The 21721-nt window shown below is 40.2% G+C and overlaps 1 protein-coding gene across 1 annotated transcript in view; it reads right to left on the bottom strand.

Annotated features, from left to right (window-relative positions):
* LOC134424129 (transcription initiation factor TFIID subunit 4-like) overlaps window positions 1-21721 on the bottom strand; it is a 154789-nt gene that overhangs the window by 65487 nt on the left and 67581 nt on the right. The window contains exons 12-13 of the mRNA XM_063167635.1: window positions 20793-20918; window positions 10209-10265 (exon numbers count right to left, since the gene is read on the bottom strand). Of these exons, the coding sequence (XP_063023705.1) occupies window positions 10209-10265; window positions 20793-20918 (183 nt within the window). The remainder of the gene's footprint in view (window positions 1-10208; window positions 10266-20792; window positions 20919-21721) is intronic.

Raw genomic sequence — 21721 nt, 5'->3', positions numbered from 1 at the left:
GCACACGGAGCCGGGATGAGCAGCCCCAGCCCCTCACAGGAAGGGGCACACAGGAGAGGGGATGAGCAGCCCCAGCCCCTCACAGGAACGGGCACACGGAGCCGGGATGAGCAGCCCCAGCCCCTCACAGGAAGGGGCACACAGAGCCGGGATGAACAGCCCCAGCTCCAGCCCCTCACAGGAAGGGGCACACAGAGCCGGGATGAGCAGCCCCAGCCCCTCACAGGAAGGGGCACACGGAGCCGGGATGAGCAGCCCCAGCCCCTCACAGGAAGGGGCACACAGAAGGGATGACCAGCCCCAGCTCCAGCCCCTCACAGGAAGGGGCACACGGAGCCGGGATGAACAGCCGCAGCCCCTCACAGGAAGGGGCACACAGAAGGGATGAGCAGCCTCAGCCCCTCACAGGAAGGGGCACACCGAGCCGGGATGAACAGCCCCAGCCCCTCACAGGAACGGGCACACGGAGCCGGGATGAGCAGCCCCAGCCCCTCACAGGAAGGGGCACACGGAGCCGGGCGCTCGCCTCCGTGCCCTGAGGGCAGCGCATGTGACGCGGGCCCCGCAGGATCCGGGGGCAGATGAAAGCTGGCAGCTGTGGCTGCCTCGGGCGCTCCAGGCTGCCAAACAGGGCTTACAAACACGTTAGCTCGGCAGCAGAATTAAAGCCCTCATTCAGGTTTGTTTTGGAATCAGAAACCAACGCGCACAGAGGGGATGGGGGAAAATTTGCCCTGCAGGCTTGAGCCTAAATACACCTTGACCTCCCCCCACCCCCGCAAGCTGCTACAGAGCAGAGCAGGCTTGACTAAGGGGCCAAATCATCTAAATAATAATTCATGTTGTTGTCCAAGCAACCTCCTCAGCTCCTGACAAGCAGACACAGCTGACATTTGCTGCCCTCTACTTATTAAACAGGCAATCATATTCTAAAGTGTGGTTATTCAGCCAAATTAGCACGAAAGTAAAATCTGTTGCAGTGCTCAGTTAAAACAGTTACGTGATTTTTCCACATTCACAGCTTGCTCCAAACAGCTTTTTTTCTTTTTTCCCCTGTCTATGCCAGTGTGATAAATTGTTCTGAACAAGGTTGTTTCTACCTGAGGAAGACCCATATTTAGACAGAATACCACTGAAGCAAAAGGAGAACTGCAAATTCAGTCTTGACCTCTCCCCTTGCACAAACTCATCCGGTATATATATATATGTATACACACAGAGATAGTGTGTGTGTGTTTATATTTAAATAGATTTTTAAAAATTTTAAAAATTCTTTCAGAAAAAGAAGTACCAATTCCATGCATTCCTCACTGCTTCTTCTGGAACCTATGGATGCAACTGTCAGTATTCAGGACAGGCAAACTCAAACCACCCTTATCACAAATATTACATGACAAACATGGAAAAGAATAGCCCCCTTCTCTCTCACCAAGCTTGGCTGTCCAGGCATCCAAAAGGGATTAGAAACAGGGAGCTGCCACTGTCCACTTGTCCAAAATCAAAAAGTAGTAGCACTGGTTATTCCTACAGACATGGAAGGAAAACTACAGGAGAGCTGAAGGTCTGAAGATTTTACTGTTACCACCTTCAAAAAATTCATATTACAGGAGGAAGTTCCTGTTGGACTATTTTGGTGAAATTCAGAAGAGCAAAGCCGCCTTCAGCCTGAAAAATTCTTTGCAAAAAGCTTTCACCATTCTAAACCTGAGTTCTGGAAATACACATTTAAGTAGTCCTGTTGCTGAGTAATGAGAGGCTATTTATTTCAACACCCTTTTGTTGTGTTAGGCAGGACTCCATCAGGGTGTGTGTGCTGGAAGGTGATGGAGACAACAGGGAATGGCTTTCTCCTTCCCTACCACCTTTTTGCTTTAAAAAAAATGAAATCCACTAGGTAGAGCAGACTTGGTAATAGGTACTGCTCTTCTGGAACTGTTCAAACACAAGCCAAATATATTTCACACCAGAGCTAAACTCTAGTTTGAAAATGAGTCTTGACTCTTCCTCACTAGTTTTACTTGAAAAATAGGAGTACCCAGTTACTTACCATTTTGTTAGGAAACACGAGAAAACAAGAAATAATCACAAAAAGAAAAGCCAACTTTTACAGATGTATACAAGTCTTAGTCATTTCACACCCCCCATTCTCAGAGCACTAAATGGGAACCATTTTGGTAGCAGGGTAACAAAATCACTGTTTCATTGGTTATGAATAGCTGCAAAATCCTCAAGCAGGAGTTTGTACCAGGAGAAATACACTTGTCATACAAGATCTAAGGAAATCACACTGCTGTTGGGTTAATTTGAAGGTTGATACCCTTCAACTGCTCAGTGAGACATCAGCTAAAGAAGGAACAATGTTTGAGTGGACAGCTGGCTTTCTTGCTCCTTTCTCTTATCACAGCCACAGAACCCCAGAATGGTTTGGCTTGGAAGGGAACTTAAAGATCCTCTCCCCATGGACAGGGACACTTCCACTGTCCCAGGGTGCTCCAGCCCCTGTGTCCAGCCTGGCCTTGGGCACTGCCAGGGATCCAGGGCAGCCACAGCTGCTCTGGGCACCCTGTGCCAGGGCCTGCCCACCCTCACAGGGAGGAGTTTGTTACTAATGTCTAATCTACCCCTGCCCTCTCTCAGTGTGAAGCCATTCTCCCTTGCCCTGTGGCTCCAGGCCCTTGCAAATTGTCTCTCTCCATCTTTCCTCCAGGTACAGGAAGGTCACAATTAGGTCACCCTGAAGCTTCCTTCTCCAGGCTGAACAATCCTGTGCTCACTGTCCCATTTTGTTTTGCATAACCCCCTACTCTCCAAGCTATGCAACCTCATTTTTCCTGCTTACCAACACCTCCCTTGCAAAGCCTCCCAGATGTGACAAAGAACTTTGTGAGGAGCAAAACATGGATGCAATACATGGATCCCTCTCACACAAGGCACTCACATTGGTATAAACCAAGTTCTAAGGGTTTGTTTTCTAGGTAGCAAGTATAAACAAAGATAAAGCAGTGTTCTTACTTTATACTATAAAGATGGTGGTATAGAAATAGTTTGTCACTTAAAAATGGCTGTGTATTTAGCTCCTCTACCAGTAAAACAGCATTTCCCTTTAAAAATGCTAAACCCAACAGTTTTCATCAGTCATGAAAAATAAGCATTCATGAAACTGAACGAGAGCTGGGCACTATGTGTATGCTGGAATAATGCATCACTACAGAATGCCACCAACTCAGTTTTGTAGAAGAAAATGATTACATTGGACAGTATTGGATTTAATTTAGATTTGTGGTAGACTAATATGATAAGCATGGGTCAAGCTTAGGTTAGAGAGAAGACAAAAAGAAACCCAGCCCTTGACTCAGCTCCAATTAATATACATTTTACCTAAGCTGGAATAAGTAATTTGACTCAGCTGGAAGATATCACAGCTATTCCTCTGATCCCCCAGCATTTTTCTATCAATCATCTACTTTCTGACTCTCTGTACAGCAAGGGTGACACCACACTTCAACTTCAGCCAGACAACTTTCCACAACTCCTGCTCTAAGTCCAGGAGAACAGGGTGGATTTGTCATCACCTTCAATTTTACAAAGACATATGCAAGAAGTTCTGCTGAACAGTACGACTGCTATTGAACAAAGTTCTTCAGGACTTCCAGAATGCATCACAGGGCAGTACCTCATCCTTGGAAACACAGGAAATCTGGAAGACTTACACACCAAGATCCATATGCAATAAACTTATTACTGGTTATAAATTGTCTTGTTTCCCCAGCACCATCTGCACATGCAAATGTATTGCCATTCCCCTCTTGTCCTGGTTATAAGTTTTATAATCAACTTCAGTCATCAGAATTTGGGACTGTTACCATAATAAACCTGTACATCTAAAGTAATATCTGCTAAAAGGAAAAAAATACCACAGCTAACACAAGCAGTAAACTTGATAATGCAGCAGGACTTCCAGGAGAGTATTTTAACTGATAAGACAGGACCACTCCTCTCTGAGGTTCAGGTTTAGTCCTAACATATTAGGTCATTGCAGCAACTCTGTAACTGCAGAAAAATCTTGTACTCTGAAGCCAAATCCAGCTTAAGCCAGATGGGAATGGTCAAAGCATTTTTCTGGGTACAAACAGACCTGTGGTACAGGGAAAGTATAAAAAAGTGACTGTTACCTGACTTTCTATACATATTGACAAAAATGCTTGCACTCCTTCTGCACCACAGCTGCAGCATTGGTAACGTGATGCAGAAAACTATTCATGAAATAACTCTGTTCTGAGGAATCAGTGTTGCTTAAACATTGCTTCATCATTATTTCAGGTATCACATTTACAGCTTTTCCTTCTTTCCACTTACTGACATACAGATGGGTTAGAGAGCTGCATGGAAATTTAACTTAAATTTCCCGTTCAAGTGCCCCACTTCTCAATGAAGTGTGTTAGAAGAAAGCAATTTAAGATAAGATTGTTGCTTTTGGATCAATATTTTTATGTCAGGCATGATAAAATAGAAAACTTAGACTTCTCATCACTGAGACACTGCTTCAGCAGTAAAATATTTAAGGACTTGGGCTTTGCTGAAAAGGTGAATAAATGAACTTGCCAAACAAAGCAAAATCCTTTTAATTTGCTTTTTATTTTCAGTAATTATGATAACTGTGGTAAACTATCATTTAAATATTTTAAAAGAAATCACTCCTCCTGAGTTGATACATAAGTATTAGTGTGGTGACAAGAACTTATTTACAACTGTTTTCCTATTGTAGTCACTAAGTATACAATGCTGGAGTTTCAGTAATTCTGCTACAAGTTAAGTTCTGGGGGATTTAAAGCCTCTAAGGCAATGGTAGAACCACATAACATACACATCATAAGAGGTACATATTTCATTATTCTGAAGAGAAGGATCCTATAGCTTTTTCTACAACTCCCCCTGCTAACAGCACCCATATTTTAGTGCACAGAACTCAGAAAAGGATTCAAGTCCAAGCCTAAGCCTCAGCCCAGCAAGGCTCGTGCTCCAGAGGACACTGCAGATGGGGGATGGCAGCACCCAGGGCAGTGGGTCCCACAGTGGAACAGCCTTTCTCTGCCTGCTGTGCTCCTGCAGCACCTGAGCACTCCCAGAGCTCCTGGCCAGGGGACCACAAAGGACCCAGCCAGCCCTGGGCAGCTGGGCCAGCTCTGCTGGCAGGGGCACACACAGGGCTGCATCTGAAGGTTCTGGCATGAACACCAACAGCTCAGAGACCTCCCCTGCATGGCTGATGGGCACATCTGAGAACAGATCCCACTGGGGGCTATCCAACCCTGCACACAGGCCCAGACATTTGTGGGGTCTGGTTTGTTCACTGTTGTGCTATATTCTTGGTTGGTGAGGACACAAAAATTTGAACCAAGCTCATCTTTCAGGATCAACCTCAGCTACTTTTAAATTAAAACATTTTTAGGCAACACACCCTGATATGCAGAATATCCCGGATGGATGGATGGATGGATGGATGGATGGATGGATGGATGGATGGATGGATGGATGGATGGATGGATGGATGGATGTTAAGGATCTTACCCTCCCTGCCTTTCCTTTAAATCATCTCTATCATTAATTACTAGGTGTTAACTAGATATTCCTAATCTTGATCTGTGCCTGCTATCAGCTATATGGTTTCTTTTATGTTCTATTTAATGAAGCTTTTTAAGGAAATTAGAGAACTCATAATTCTTCAACTTACATTTGTGACTTCCAGACCACATAAATCAGTGTATTTCCTAAAACTTGACTTTAAAAGCTTTAGTCATGCTTTATTCATTGAAGCTTATCAGAGTTAGTTTAGAAAAACTTAGTTTCAGTGACTTTCTAATCACTCTTCAACAACAGCAGTCTGCAAAATCTTAACTATGTGTTGGCTAAAATGGAAAACTCCACTGCTTATTATCAATACCCTGCTTATTATTGATTTCAACAATTAATTTAAAAGTTAATTAAAACCATTAATTAGAAAAAAATAATTAGGAAAGTTATATCATTTCCAACAAAACAGACACTGTTCACAAATGATGCTATTCCTTACATTAAGTTGTACCAAGTCAGACATATCAGAATTTGCTACAAAGCAATGCAACAAAGCAATAGCTGAAATTCATTTTTCCCTGAAATAGTCTCAATGGAAAATTTTTTCAATAGTTTATTAAATAGGTTTACCATTGAAACAATCACAGGCTGTCCACTGCAAAAGGCTGCAACAGTTTAGAAGTGTGAAAGCAAATGGAGAGTTCTGAGCAAGATAATCCTCCATGGGCACATTTTGCTACTGCTTTCACTCAAATCCACTTGAAACAGGTTAATATAAAGCAAAATAAGTCACTCAAACTGAAATCAGAGTGGGTTTGCACTGCCTTAACTAAATCAGTGCAGGTCTGGCTGTGAATGAAACCTGTGGGTTATGTCTTGTCTCTGCAAAAAGGCACCATGGAGATGGGTTTCCCTTCATTTGGGTAAGTATTTAAATACAGTTTAAACCCTATTTATGCCAATTTGGTTTAAACAATATGCAGAGTGGTTTGAAGAATGGCTAATAAATGGATCAAGATGGAATTACAGGGAAAAAATATAATCTGGACCTAATCAAATTAATTTTAAAATGTGTTCAAAGGATTCCACTTACACTGTCTTTATGACACTGAAGAAGCAAGAAGGAATCTTTCAACTGGTAGATGTTCTGTGAAAGAAACTGAGCTAATCTTTTTTTCTTCTTAAATTAGGAAGAAAAACAGAGTGTTACAGAATGAAGACTCCAAAATATCCATGAAGGAGAATGTTTTGGAACAAATAGCCTTTCCTAGTTTTCTTTCTTTCCTCTTCATCCTATTATCCTTCTATTGGTACCTTTATTTTGCATTCAAAGACAGCGTTTTCCAGAGTTCCTTTGGTGTTTTTAATGTTGTGGGGTTTTTTTACTTTTAAGGAAAGATTTAAGACTTTAAGACTTCAAATTACTTCTTTAGGTACTTTACTTTCTCTCTCTGAATTCTGTCAGTAGTGTTACTGTTCAACCTGATTAAAGCCTGAGCCATTACCCATTTTCAGAACATAATAATAATTTTTATCGTTATTAATAAAACAACAATCAGTTGTTTTGCTGGGATTAAAAAACAAGATATCTGGCAATCATATCATTAAACAAATAATACAAGCTAGAAGAGCTGCAGGTTTCTTGGGTGCCCTCTCTGGTTTTTAAAACACTACCTAACACCACTTCACTATAGGCCACAAGAATATCTGTGCAACAAAGGTCTTCAGGCAATATTCAAGACAGAAATCATGGAACCACAGTCTACAATCTAGCTTATTATTGAAGCTGTCAGTATTCTATTCATCAGCTTTGGAAGAAACACAATTTCTCTCTGAGTTATGGGTCATAAGCACATGTAAGAGTAGCCCAGCTGGCAGCTAAGTTTTGAAATCTTTTACATTTTTGTTGGCATTATTCTAAACTTTTAATTTTAAATGACAAAGCCATGCCCAAGACAGTTTTTCTGGTCAACCTTTTATACTATAAAATGAGTTATTTTTTTTATTTTGGCAGTGCCAATAATTTAAGACGTCACGATATATCCAGTAACCAGTGCAGAAAAAAAAATGAACAATCTTAAAACAACATCCTGCCAATACCATGCCACACTCCCCTTTGCAAAAGAAAATGTTTTTGCTAACTAAATTTTAATATTTTAAGTGAAAATTTCTGGAGCTTTAGATTACTAAAACCAGAGACGTTTCTTATGGTTTCAAACATGCAGAATGAAATTCCCTTCAGTGGTGCCAGCAGATGATGCACTTCTGTGAGCAGGCAGGGCCAGCTCTGAGGGCAGAGGCTGCAGCAGCCAGGCTGAGGAGCTCCTTCTGCAGGGCCCAGACAGAGCCAGAGCTGCACCCACAGCCCAGTGTGCCCAAAACTCCTGTGAGGAGCTCCTGCAGCACCCAAAGCCAGAGCTGCACCCACAGCCCAGTGTGCCCAAAGCACTAAGGAGCTCCTTCTGCAGGGCCCAGACACAGCCAGAGCTGCACCCACAGCCCAGTGTGCCCAAAGCCCCTCTGAGGAGCCGCGGTGTTTGTGAGGGTCCTCAGGATGAGGTGAGAGATGAGAATTTGTCTCAGAAGGCAGATTTATTATTTTATGGTATTATATTCTATTAAAAGAAGGCCATACTAAAACTAAACTATAGAAAGAGAAAGGATACATCAGAAGGCTTCACAAGAATAATAAAGAAAAACATGTGACTCCTCAGAGCAGTTGGACCACGATTGGTCATTAAATTAAAACAATTCACATGCTGGGTAAACAATCTCATTCCAAAGCAGCAAAACAGGGAGAAGGTGTAGCTTCCCAGGAGAAGAAATCCTGGTGAAAGGATTTTTCAGAAATTATCATGGTGACATGGAGCTCCCTCTCCAGAGCAGCACCCACAGCCCAGTATGCCCCAAGCACTGAGGAGCTCCTGCAGTGCCCAGACACAGCCAGCAGTGAACCCACAGCCCGGTGTGCCCCAAGCACTGAGAAGCTCCTGCAGCGCCCAGACAAAGCCAGAGGGGCACCCACAGCTTCATGTGCCCGAAGCCTCCCTGAGGAGCTCTTTCTGCAGCGCCCAGACAAAGCCAGGACTCCAACCACAGCCCGGTGTGCCCGCAGCCCCTCTGAGGAGCTCCTGCAGCACCCAAAGCCAGCAGTGAACCCACAGCCCGGTGTGCCCGCAGCCCCTCTGAGGAGCTCCTGCAGTGCCCCGTCACAGCCAGCACTGCACCCACAGCCTGCTGTGCTCCAAGCCCCTCCCATGGCTCCCCCGAAGAGGGGCCCCGCGCAGGCCTCGCCCCGCGCACCCTCAGAGCCGCCCGGCCCGGCCGCGCCCCGCCAGCCCCGCGTCGGGCTCCCCCACAGCGGCTCCACCCTGAGCTCTGCCTCACCGCCCTACTGGCCCTGCCTTTCACTTCCACCTCCTCGAGTTTGCAATGCCCGGGAAAGAATGCCCAGGAAAGCCAACACTGATGCAGCAGCAGTGCATTTCATCCCAGCGCTGCTCACTTCCAGCAGCACGGCACCTTCAGCTCTCAGCTCAACAGCCCTTCTGCTGCCGCCAATTGCTCTCAGAAATCTCATTCTTCCTCTGCATACACTGGTGCCTACAAGACCCAAGTAGTATTAAAATCCTGCCTCTTTTCCTGCCAAATAATTTGATTACTCTATTTCATTTCAATACTTGCTTGACAAATCCAACTCTGGAAACACTAAGGCCTGGTCTAATGTTTACAAGAACTCATTTCAGCAAGTCTTACTACATAATCGCAGAATGAAATGAAGACAAATAAAACTCATCCATGCATTTGGATTTTTTTGACTGTTACATACATAAAATCTGTGTAGCTAACGGAACTCCAGAATACTGCCAATAGGGAAACAAAACAGGAAGAACAGGTCAATACAAAAGGACTTGCTATAAGCATTTTTCTATGTATCTTATCTTCCAGTGCATAATTATTACCTGTTAATGTGTATATCCAAACAAGCTGGCTAAAAAGAATGGCATCATTTTGCTGAAATTGCTTTCAACTGATGGATATTTTAATCTTTCTAATTGATTTAAGTTACAACCCAATCCTAAGGCATGAGATGCCTTAAGCAAAGGACACTCACTCATTTACAGCAAATTAAGGTATTCTTAGAGTAACACATCACAGCTCCATGGGAAATTATTTGATATTTTTTAGATTATTGTAATTTAGACAAATGAGTAAACAGTCCACTGAATCACAGGATAGAGAAAATGATTGGCAATTACATTACTTGAAAGAATGTTACCAGAACAAAATGGTTAAGCAGCACATTTCTAAGAAAGCGACATTTTACAAAAAGACAAAGGCATATATTTTCCACCAAAATCTAGAGCTGCTGTCATCAACAACCCAACAAAAGCTACAGCTACCTAAAATGGAAATGAAAATGTAATGTATGGAAATATTCTCTTATAAAATCTCCTTAGGCTTCACATGTATTAATGTATTAGTTTGCAAACATTAAGATCAAAGGCGAAGCAACAAATACATCCTAAAAAGTTTTTAGTCAGATTTTTATTAACGATATACAAGTAGCAAGGCATAAAAAATTAATATGTTCAAGCCTTGAAATGTCAAGTGTAATGATCTCTAGCTCTGCTTACCTCCTTTGCTTTTTGTTTCAGTCTAGCTTGCTCTGGGTCTTCTTGCCTTGAGCGACTCTACATGTTTAAAAAAAATGGGGAAAAAAGGTTAACAGATGGTTTAAGAACCCCTCATCTGTTGCAGTAAGTTAAAAAAATAGCAAAGAAATAGAAACAGGATACAAGGTATCAAACACGGGACACTTAAATTGACAGAGGTGCAATTTCAAACCCATGAGCTCACCCAAAATGAGGTTAAATGCTCAGTGGTAAATGAAACAGAGTCAAGATTTGAATTGAAAAAACACCAAAACAAACCAAACAACAAAAAAAAAAAAAAAAAAAAAAACCAAAAAGACCCCAAAACCAAACCAAACCACAAAAATAAAAGAAAACAAAAAAACAAAAAAAAAAAAAAAAAAAAAAAAAAAACAAAAAAAAAAAAAAAAAAAAAACCCAAAAAAACCAAACAACACCAAAAAGCCCCCAAAAAACCCCAAAAGAATCCCCAACAAAAAACAACAAAAACCCAAACCAAAACCAGAAAAACCCAACCCAACCATGCTTTTGTCAATGTGAAAGTTTCCATACAGGTTTAGATTTCAATTATTTAATATTAACAGATTCAAGCATCCAAGAGAAGAAGTTACACACTTTCCATTATCCAAACTTTTAAATTTAGGTCCTTACAATCACATATTTTAAAATTTACTGTTTACAACCAAGCTTGTGTTTAGCTGTTGGTAGAGAACATGAAGAAAACCGTTGCAAAGGTAAATCTTTATAATAAAGATATTACTATTCCATATGAGTTTGCTTTGAGTACAGCATAGAAATACATTCTGTTAAACCCATTCATGCACTACTAATAATATTAATGTTGTCAATATTAAAACTGGATAAATATTGCTAAATGACAACTTTTGTATTTTCCTTCAAAACCAGGAACAGCTCTAAAAGCAGATCATTTAATCACAATAACAACCTGTAACATTTCTTTAGACACAGAGTATTTTATAACCACATGTTAAAAAACCATTAAATTCATATTTGTGCTCACTACACATCTCAGACTGATGGAATTCAAAACTCAAGAGGCAGATAATAAACACATTATACTTTTATAAATGTGTGATAGGTCAGCATTCAGCAGATGTTGCATTAAAAGTTACAAGAAGCTCCAAAAAAACTTGTGACATCCATGGAAAACTGTTGTTCTTGATACCTGAGAGATATTGTAGTTCTGCTTCAGTATTTCTTTGAGATTCAAAGTGGAATCATTTACACAACTCCGAAAGGAGTGTCTGTGCCCTCTCCTATCTGTTGTTCCCTGCTTGTTGCTATGCTGAAGGCAGAAACTTGAAAGAATATTTGATTGCAAAGTTATATATTCTCAGATTTTTTCCCAGTGTTTAAATTTTTCATACCATATTCTGGTCAGAATTCAAAAATCCATTAAGAAAACCAAAGGGAGATCGGTTTTAAGGGCTTGCACTGTTTTTGCTACACCTGGAGAGTGCCTTGGCTTGATCTGGCACAGAATTCTGTATCCTTTCTCTTGTCAGTTTTGTGGGTTTGGTTGGTTTTGTTTGAAATGGGATTGTTTTTTCCAGCTAATATAGCACACCTATAAAACACAGTACTGATAACACAGGGTGACATTAAACAATAATGAGATTTTTAGATGTGCTGAACTCTTCCAGTGTGCACATCAGCTTCACCTTCCAACAACATCTGCAATGCTTTTGTGTCTGTTGGCATAGGAGGTTCTTGGACAGGGCAGTGTCTGCAGCAACTGAATCCCAAATTGAGATCTGAGGTGGCCAATGACCAAATCTGACTTGTGCCAACCAAAGAAGAAACCCCAAAAATAAAAACTTAGATACTGTAACCTAGTTAATGTTCGAAGGGCAAAAGGGTATTCAATGAAATATGTGGGTCTGCCAGAGAGCTGGGCTCCTAATCAACACAGCAATTAGTAAGAACTTGATTATATTTATACCTCTTGGGTTAAAAACCAAAGTAACAAAGGCCAGTCAGTGAGCTGCTTCTCCAGGAGATGGGCTCAGGTCAGTATTCATGCACTGAGCTGAACAAGGTCCTTGCTGGCATTTTGCAAGAACAATTCAATTGTTGGAGCCTCAGTTTCTCCAGCATGATGTATGGAAAAGCATATTTAGCCCTTTCATGGGTTTTGATGATAAATTTATAAATGTACAATGAACTTCTATTGCTTTGTGAGCCTCACAGTGAAAGCAGCACAGAAACACAAAGTACTGTTACACTCCTGTATGAAGCTGAGAATTTGCCAAATGCAAAGCACAAGTTGAAAGCACAGCAGCTTCAGGAGGAAGCAGAGTGTCCTGAGAGAATCCAGCTAAGACTTCTAATATTGTTACTAACTTTCTACAAGGAAATGACAGAATCCTGGAAAACACACCAGAAGTATGTAGTGTTTGGGGACAGGGTAAGAAAAATTAAAGCAGGAGATGCAAAGTAACTTTGCAATTTCCTGAGCTCCATAAGTGAAGGAAAAACTCTACAGAGTAAAGAACACATTTAAAAGTTGGGGCTTTTTCTTTCTTCCCCAGAAACTGACCAAATAAGAGCAGATCTGGAGTTCAGGATAATCTCAACATGCAAAAGCAAATCACCTGCTCTCTGTAAACCCCCAGCTTGTTCACAGTAAATATATGATAAAAATTATTGCAGAGGTGAAAGCAGGTACTCAGCTCCTGAACAATATTAAACACAGCAATCTTGTTCCAAAAATGAAGATCTAAAATACCAGGTGAAGTTTAATATATAACCCAGATTGAAGGTGAAGATAGAACTATTTTTACATTTAGAATAATGCAATGATTTTCTAATTATTGCCTGAATCCATGCCAATGAGCTTTTCCAAAGAATCCAGGCTAGTTCTTGTTTCAAACAAGCAGAATTCCAACTTTACACAGGATGTATCACTACTACTAAAATAATTAAGGAATTTAACTCTTTTGTGTTCAGATAAATTTTAACAGATTTTTTAAAAGCAGATTTGTAAGACTAAAATACTTTCCTGCTGGTTACCATGCCAGTAAGCTTTAGAAATAAAATCATCAGCATACAGAGGCTAAAATGTATTAAAGGACAAGTAGAAACATCAACTATCTCATTAATTCTTCACTTTATGATCTAATGTAAATTATAAAAGACTTCACCAATGCTCATGCAACATGGATTAAAGCAAATATAAGCAAATGCAAATGTCAAGCTTAAGAGAGGTGCCTAAATGAGCTTTAGAAATGTCACTGGATTCCCTTTACACTCCATTCCACACGTGAACATCTCTCCCTTCCTCTGAAGAGTTTGCACAATTTTGCTGCTGCTCAGCTCTTGTAGTGCTTTGTCTACATGTCAACATCACCAAGCAATTATTGCACTTTTTTACACTTACTTTTGTCAAGCTACTGACTAATCATTCCTAGCTTTTTTTAAATGGCAGTTTAACTTTTTTCTTCCAGTTAATTCATATTTTGGGTTTTCTCTTCCTTTCTCTTTTATCTCTAACATCCAAATCTTAATATGCAGCACTTCACCTGTTCTGTGAAAGATTCTTTTCCAAAATCTTTTAATGCACCAATGTCTCCTTCCTCTAAAACTCTAGAAACACCCACTGATCAGAGAACCCACCAAATGAAAAACTTTCAAGGACTTTATCACAATTCCTTTGCCTTCCCCTCCCTGTTCATCATGTCTAGATCTGTAAATACAGCAGGCTGCATTTACATAATATTTATTCCTGTTGATGAATAAACACCTTTAAAAGCAAGCAAGCTTCCCATAGTAATTTTAGAGAAACCCAGGACTGATCCTAAGCAGATAACATACTTCTAAATATATTAAATGCTGTCTCCTCCTGAGAATGTATTCAGCAAACCAGGTTTGTTAACATTTCTCCCAAACCAGCTATTTTATTAGACCAGACAACCTGATATTTTAATTGTGAAGAACCAAATGCTTTGTGTTAGAGAGTTCTTGATCTGGAAACTGAAAACTGCATAGATCACATTATGTCTATGGAAATATTGGACTTCCAAAGTATGAAAAGCAGAGTATGTTAAATGTGTGTATTCAAAACAACAGAAATAAGGGGCTTCATTTGCATGTTACCAAACTCCCTAATGTTCCAAACCTCAGCTCTTCCCCTGCCTTGTGTTAAAGCAGGAGGCCACAAAAGAGACAATAATTACACATGGAACAGTGTAGTTTTAAGGGGATTTCAGATTTCACAGAATTGTCTTAAACCAGAAAGCAACAGTGTTTTTAAAATTATAAGGATGTTTATACCCCACCATAATTATAAACATGCCCAATATTTTTTTTAATTGGAGCACACTCTGCATCTATGCAGATGGACAGACTAAAAGTACTCCTGATATGTTTCATTACCATAATTATTCAATACTTTGCTTGATTATTAATGACAAAGCTGCAGTGTTGCTAAATTTTTGATCCACTAACAAAATTAAGTGTTCTGTTTAGATTTGTAAGCACTTTAAAGTCTCAGCTTGTTACACCTGTGCTGGGAAATGCCTCACAGGCTCTCCCCTGCATTTGGCTACATCTGATCCCAACTAAGGCACTTGCAGCTCTACTGCCCCTGACCAATATTTACACTGGGGGTCTTGAATGCCTCAAATTCATCTTTTTGCATGAAATAATGAGAGAGTCACAACTGCAGGTGCTGTGCTATCAAGAGCCACTGCTGTGCCAACAGTTTCAATTTTATACCTATTCTTCCCCATTGATGACATTAGAACTTCACCCACGGCTGTACCAGCTTATAACTTTCACTTTTAATTAAAGAAATTAAATTGGCAACATGAAACACTTTGCTTTCACGTTAGCTTTGTTAATAAAAAGTGAAAGTTAAAAGCATCATAGCTGAGGGTAAAACTCTGCTCAGTGTTACGACCATGGTGAGGTGGAATGCAGAAGCACAGGTCTGAAAAATGATTTATATTAAAATCATTAAAATTGCAGTAACAAATTCCTAAAAATTCAGAAATTATCTCAACACAATAATTGCCATTTTGCTCTGCTCCCATCAGAAGTGAGCTCCAAGTGCTCAGGAAGGCAGGAGCTGCACTGAATCACTGCTCTCAGGAAGGGGAAGGATGAAATGGAATGCCTGAACTCAGGGACAGGGAATCACTGCTCTCAGGAAAGGGAAGGATGAAATGGAATGCCTGAACTCAGGGACAGGGAATCACTGCTCTCAGGAAGGATGAAATGGAATGCCTGAACTCAGGGACAGGGAATCGCTGCTCTCAGGAAGGATGAAATGGAATGCCTGAACTCAGGGAAAGGGAATCACTGCTCTCAGGAAGGGGAAGGATGAAATGGAATGCCTGAACTCAGGGAAAGGGAATCACTGCTCTCAGGAAAGGGAAGGACGAAATGGAATGCCTGAACTCAGGGACAGGGAATCACTGCTCTCAGGAAGGATGAAATGGAATGCCTGAACTCAGGGAAAGGGAATCACTGCTCTCAGGAAGGGGAAGGATGAAATGGAATGCCTGAACTCAGGGACAGGGAATCACTGCTCTCAGGAAAGGGAAGGACGAAATGGAATGCCTGAACTCAGGGACAGGGAATCACTGCTCTCAGGAAAGGGAAGGATGAAATGGAATGCCTGAACTCAGGGACAGGGAATCGCTGCTCTCAGGAAGGATGAAATGGAATGCCTGAACTCAGGGAAAGGGAATCACTGCTCTCAGGAAGGAGAAGGATGAAATGGAATGCCTGAACTCAGGGACAGGGAATCACTGCTCTCAGGAAGGGGAAGGATGAAATGGAATGCCTGAACTCAGGCTCAAGGACAGCCCCTCCCAGCCATCACAGCACAGGGTGGAAGGGAATCTGCAGCACCAAATCTCAGTGAGCTCTCCATAAAATACCCCTTCAGTCTATAGTACTACCCAATCATCCATAAATGCTAATTAATTTTATAAACAATTCTAAACATAATTTTCCATTTACTTATGTAAATTTTCTTTTTACAGAACACATCTTACTCTTATGATAGTTGTAGTTAAGATCCCAGAACTTGACAGACTTGTGCTACTAATACATAACACTCAAAATAATAGACTAATTGAATGCATATATTGGAAATTAAATTTCAGCATTATTTTCTAATAAAATACACAGGCATTCAGCCAGTTTGAGCAGATCAATTAACACACTAATTTTAATGTGATCCACTTTATCATAGATTATAACATAGAAGTTTGATTCATTCATTTTCTGACAGCCAGGACAAGCCCAAGCTGTAACTCCTTACTGTCACCACTCTCTCCAAAAAAAAATTCAGAAATAAAACCAACAAAACAACAAATCAGCTACAGCCTTTACTCCTTCTACTGCCAGAAATATTTCCATTATTAGCCCAGAAGCAGAACTTCATTCAACTTGACAGACACCACCTGCATCTTTCAGATTTTGGAAATAGCTCTGAAAGCAGCAAGAACCCAGATTTACTATAATAAGACCAGTGCTTTGTTGGGTTTGGGTTGGGTTTGTTTTTTTGTTGGTTTGTTATTTAGGTTTGTTTTTTTTTTTTAAATCTGCACGAGACACACCATGTCAAATGCAAAGGTAAATTCCTCAAGTGATTTTAGTCTGGCTTTTGACCTTTCTGCAGCCTTGAGACTCCCCTCAGCTGCCTGTGCCATGCCCAAGGCCCGGAGAGGATGTCTGGCCCTGCACACACTGGCAACAACAGCCAGTGGCTCTCACTGGCAGAACACACCAGGGCCAAGAGGTGACTCTCCCAAATACCTCCTTAAAGGGGACTGTGCTCTAGAGATGTGTTCACACACAGGATGGGCCCTCCTTGTGACATTTTCTTCCCCACCTGTGATGCTCATTTCAGGAAGGAAACCCAAAAGCAGTGACACCCCCAGGCAGCTCAGTCCCTCCCTGACAGCTCCTCCTTCTGACACTTCACATTTCCTGGCACTTGAGAAAGGAGCTCCTCCAAAAGCAGGAGGTGCCTGGACCTCACAGTCTGGGGACCTTTTAACACTTCTATAATAAAAATAGTCACTAGGAAGTAAATTAGAGAAAAGCTTTGGGCCACGCGTTCAAGGCTGGTATGGGAATGCTGTGGAATATTTCAGAATGTTGTGGGACACTGAAGCGTTGTGGAAGGTTATGGAATGTTGTGGATTATGGTGCAGGTTCCCTGAGGTGCAGGAGGCCATTCTGGCAGTAGTACTTTCAATTTTCAGATTCTTAATTGTATGTTGCATTGCTACTACAGCACATCATGATTTTTCCTTTCCTGTCAAGATTGTCTTCCTCCAGAATATCCCTCTGGAATGAGAACATCACTCACAATGCTTCTCAGCTTGTGATATTAAGCTTCTATTTCTCAAGTATTTCCCAGGCATGGGACATAAGATCTTGTAAAATTCCCTCATTTAGCAAGCTAAATAACATTGCTGTTTGGTTTCAGACACTCCTGTAGCACCACAGCTAATTTTAACTTTAGTCACTTTTCTAAGAATGTCAAAATTTTTTTTTGAAATCTAACTTTGTTTTCCTTCTACCTTCTCATCTGATTTGATCTCTCTCCTTTTTCCAAAAACATTTCCTGAAGCAAAACCAAGCCCATCTGAGTGCTTACAAATTTTGCAATAATTTCCTACTGTACCAACTGAAATTATGGTTGCAGATCAACCAGAACACTTGTGCCAAATATTTTCTTTTATCCTTCTAAAGAAACCCACCCATCACCCAAAACAACAAAAACCTGAAACCTGACACTTTCTTTGGCCATCATTTACCTTTTTTTTTCATACCCCTTACTGAACTGCAATGCTGAATTACCAGATCAGTTTTAAGGCTTCTCAAAGACTCATGCTGCCTCCTCTTTGATTTACCTATTCCTTCATTTTTCATTATCTTCTCCATTGATTATCCCGTTACAAAGTAGATTATTTAACCCCATCTTCTTCAATGCCCAAAACTTTTCCTTCACTGTCTTATTCTTCATCAAAACCTGGACTTTGGCTGCTAACAAAACTCCAAAGTGTAAATAACTAAAAAAGAATTTTCACTGTGCAAGTTCAACCTTTTCATGCTCTTCCATATGAGACAGTAGATGAGGTACCACCAGCAGGAAGCTTTGAAACTGTCACTAAAATGGTTCTGCAGAGCAACCTTAAAAACATGTTGCACAATAACCTGTCAAAACACTTCCAAGATAAAAAGGCTCTAAAAGGCACATTAAGAAGTTGCAGTTATAAATAAATATGATTTTTAGATTTAAGCATCTGTAGGAAGAAAAACAGAAATTTCACTTTAAATGCCCAAGTTTTTTATATTTTCAAGAGAGCTTCTGAAGGTGCCAGAGGTGCTGTGGCTGGGGAACAGGGTGGGTGTTTGAGCCCCCAGAGGCAGCTGAACATTTCCCCCTGTGCAGACACAAATGTCACCAGGCCACAGACACAGACACCAGTGGGTGCTGCTGGTGTCACTCCAGCAGGAGCTGGGCAGGGTGGCACTGTGGCCATTCCATCCCTGTGTCACTGCAATGCCTGCATCCTCCCACAGGGGCTGAGATCTCCTCACACAACAAGGAATGTTCAGAAAAAACAGAAATAACCAAACTCCTGGCTAAGGAATCAGTACACAGGAATTCAGAACAAAGATCTCAACAACCATCACTGTTCATGTACAGGTGCTTTTGCATTTGAGCAGCACCACAGAATCTAAGGAAATAATGGAAAATATATTATTTAGAATAAAAAATTGTAATCTGACCATATTTTACCAAACTATGTCCTACATAAGCCTTGCACTGGTTCACCCATCCATCAGAGCAGACTGGGGAACACCAGCTAAACACAGCAAGCTCAGCTCTTACTTTATTTTTTAAATCACAACATTTCATAAGCACCTTCCAAGGGGTCCACAGTGTCTTCCACTGCCCTCTCTAAATACTAATACTGATAAATCAGCACTGCTGATGGCTACTCTGTGCTTTGGTTTTGGATTTTTAACACCTTCATTTATTTTTCACCTTCAGATATTTCTTCCAAGCTGTCTCCTGGTTATCAAGATGAAGTATGCATTCAATAATTTCATGAAGGTAATTTTTTTTCAAATAAATAAGGGTATTCTTTTACTTTTTGTTGCAGAATTCTTAAATTTGCTCTTCCTATATTTTATAGGAATCAAACTTGATGATTGTGTATTTATTTCCTAAATTTAGACTTCACAAGACTTTATATTATCCAAGACCACAACAAAACCAAAAAAACCTGTCCAAGAAACAAAATATCAATTCATGAAGGAATTCAGGCTGGATTGAACACCAGGAGGTCCAGCCTGCATAAGGCTCTGTGCAGTCAGGGAAACTGAACTAAGGATTTAAGCTACTGCATTTTTCTCAATGTCCATTAAAAAAACCAATCAATGTAACTAACAAGCAGCAGGATACACAGAAAATGATTCACCAAGATGCAGTCGCTGACTGGAGAAAACAGGATAAAAAATAAATAATCATTTATGCATTTTTAATAAATAAGAATTAAGAATGAAAACAACAAGTACATTTTTATAAAGACTTTTAAAGAGTATTTATGTTGGGTAAAAATTTGTGGAATATTTAATAATGTGAACAATTATAAATTAAGAGTACAAACAGAACAGATTAAAGTAGCCTAACTAAGAAATAGATTTCTAAATAAGCAAGGTTTGGGTTGTTTTTTATTTTTAATCTCTCGACTTGAGAACTTTATTGGCATAAAATCAGGAGGCTGTGTTACAATTAAACATGGATTGTCTTCAGAATATACAATAAATAACTCAATGAAGATTCAAATACTATTTAAAATGGGATAACTAAGGGACGAACTTATTTGCAGTTAGATATGATATACATGATTAAATTTACAGAGACTTATCTATACCTATGTGCTCTTGCAACAACATCATCTGAGTTTGTTCTGTTGCACCTATCAACACAAAGTCTCTGGAATTAAAGTTACAAAGGAACAAGCCCTGAGAATTTGCAGTTACCTGAAGAGAGGCATGGCTCAAAAAAAAAACTGCAGTTACAGAGAAGTGACTGGAACACATTTAAATCAACAAATGAATGAAACTGTTTCAAAACAAAGTCTAAAAACTTAAGTAGTAGAAAGTAAAAAGCCTCTAAAATATTAATCAGAATTTACTGAATTTGTTTAAAGACCAGAAGTGTAAGCTATGATTCTCCAGTGGCACAGAAACCCTTGGCACCTATTAAATTTCAAAGGCAATTGTAAAAATCATTTCACAGAATTATTTTAAAGTGTTAGCCACTGTCTCCTGTGTTCCCAAGAACTCATCAGATTTGGGGCTGTATGTGGAGAAACCAGAGGCATTCCAGGCAGGGGGATCTGGAGTCAGCACAGAGCAGAGCCTGACCATCAGTTCAAGGTGTGGTGTCACACCAACAGCCCCTTCCTCACTGTAACAAAATGTGCTTAGGAAACACACATCACAAAATTAAATCATTGTTTGAATGCTGTGGATTGTTAAGTAGATAAAAAACAGTGAAAATGATACCTTGGCAGCCTTCAGCAGAATTTCCCTCTCTTGTTCATCTTTCCTTTGCTTTTCCAAACGCTCCAACTGCTCGAAGAACTTCAGCTGGGATCGGACATCTGTGGCTTGTTCGTACCACTCATCATCCTGAAACAGGGACAGGCCTTGGAAAAGCAGCCCCCTCACCCACACCAGGCATTTGCACACTGAAGTGTCACACATTAAAATCTTCCCATTTATTACCAACAATAAAATGATTATTTTTTAGGCTCAGGGGAAATGAAGCCAGCCTATGGTTAATAACACAGCGAGAATCTGATAATTTAATTAATATCTAAGCAATTTTAAAAGAACAAGAATTGGTTTATCAGCACCAGATAGATGAAAGAGTTAAAAAAAGTAAAACCAACTGACTTAACGATGGAAAATATCTAAAATGCTTAACTTTATTACTGAATAATCCTAACTATAGTTTATAAGCAGGTTCATAATTCATAATTCCTGCATTTTTACTAATCTTGAACTAGTAACAGACTTCGTCAAGGAGCAACATTATAAAAGCATTAAAGCTAAAAACTCCGTTGAGAGGAAGCCTCTAACTCCAACTAAAACAGAAACTTGTGACAACTAAGAGTGTGCTAGTTTTCCTAGCACACAGCAACCAGGAGAGTTTATGGCATGAGCCACATGGAGAACACTCAGAATGTCAGTCAGAAAAATAAGTTTTGCACATTACTGCCATCCCATTTATCTACTTAATGTTCTCCTTTCTGACTACCATGCTATGAAATCAAAGAATAGCATTAACTAAGAAAAATACACAATACAGTGACAATGCCACGTTCCAATCAGAGATGACACTATCTTCTTTTTCCTAAGGATCTTTTAAGACACTGTTTTAAATTCTTTTTTTGGCTTAACATGGACTAAGCAAACTGTTTTCATCTCAG

This window comes from Melospiza melodia, chromosome 13 (genome assembly GCF_035770615.1).
Source record: "Melospiza melodia melodia isolate bMelMel2 chromosome 13, bMelMel2.pri, whole genome shotgun sequence".
Taxonomy (NCBI): Eukaryota; Metazoa; Chordata; class Aves; order Passeriformes; family Passerellidae; genus Melospiza; species Melospiza melodia.
This window is presented reverse-complemented; position numbering and strand designations above follow the sequence as displayed.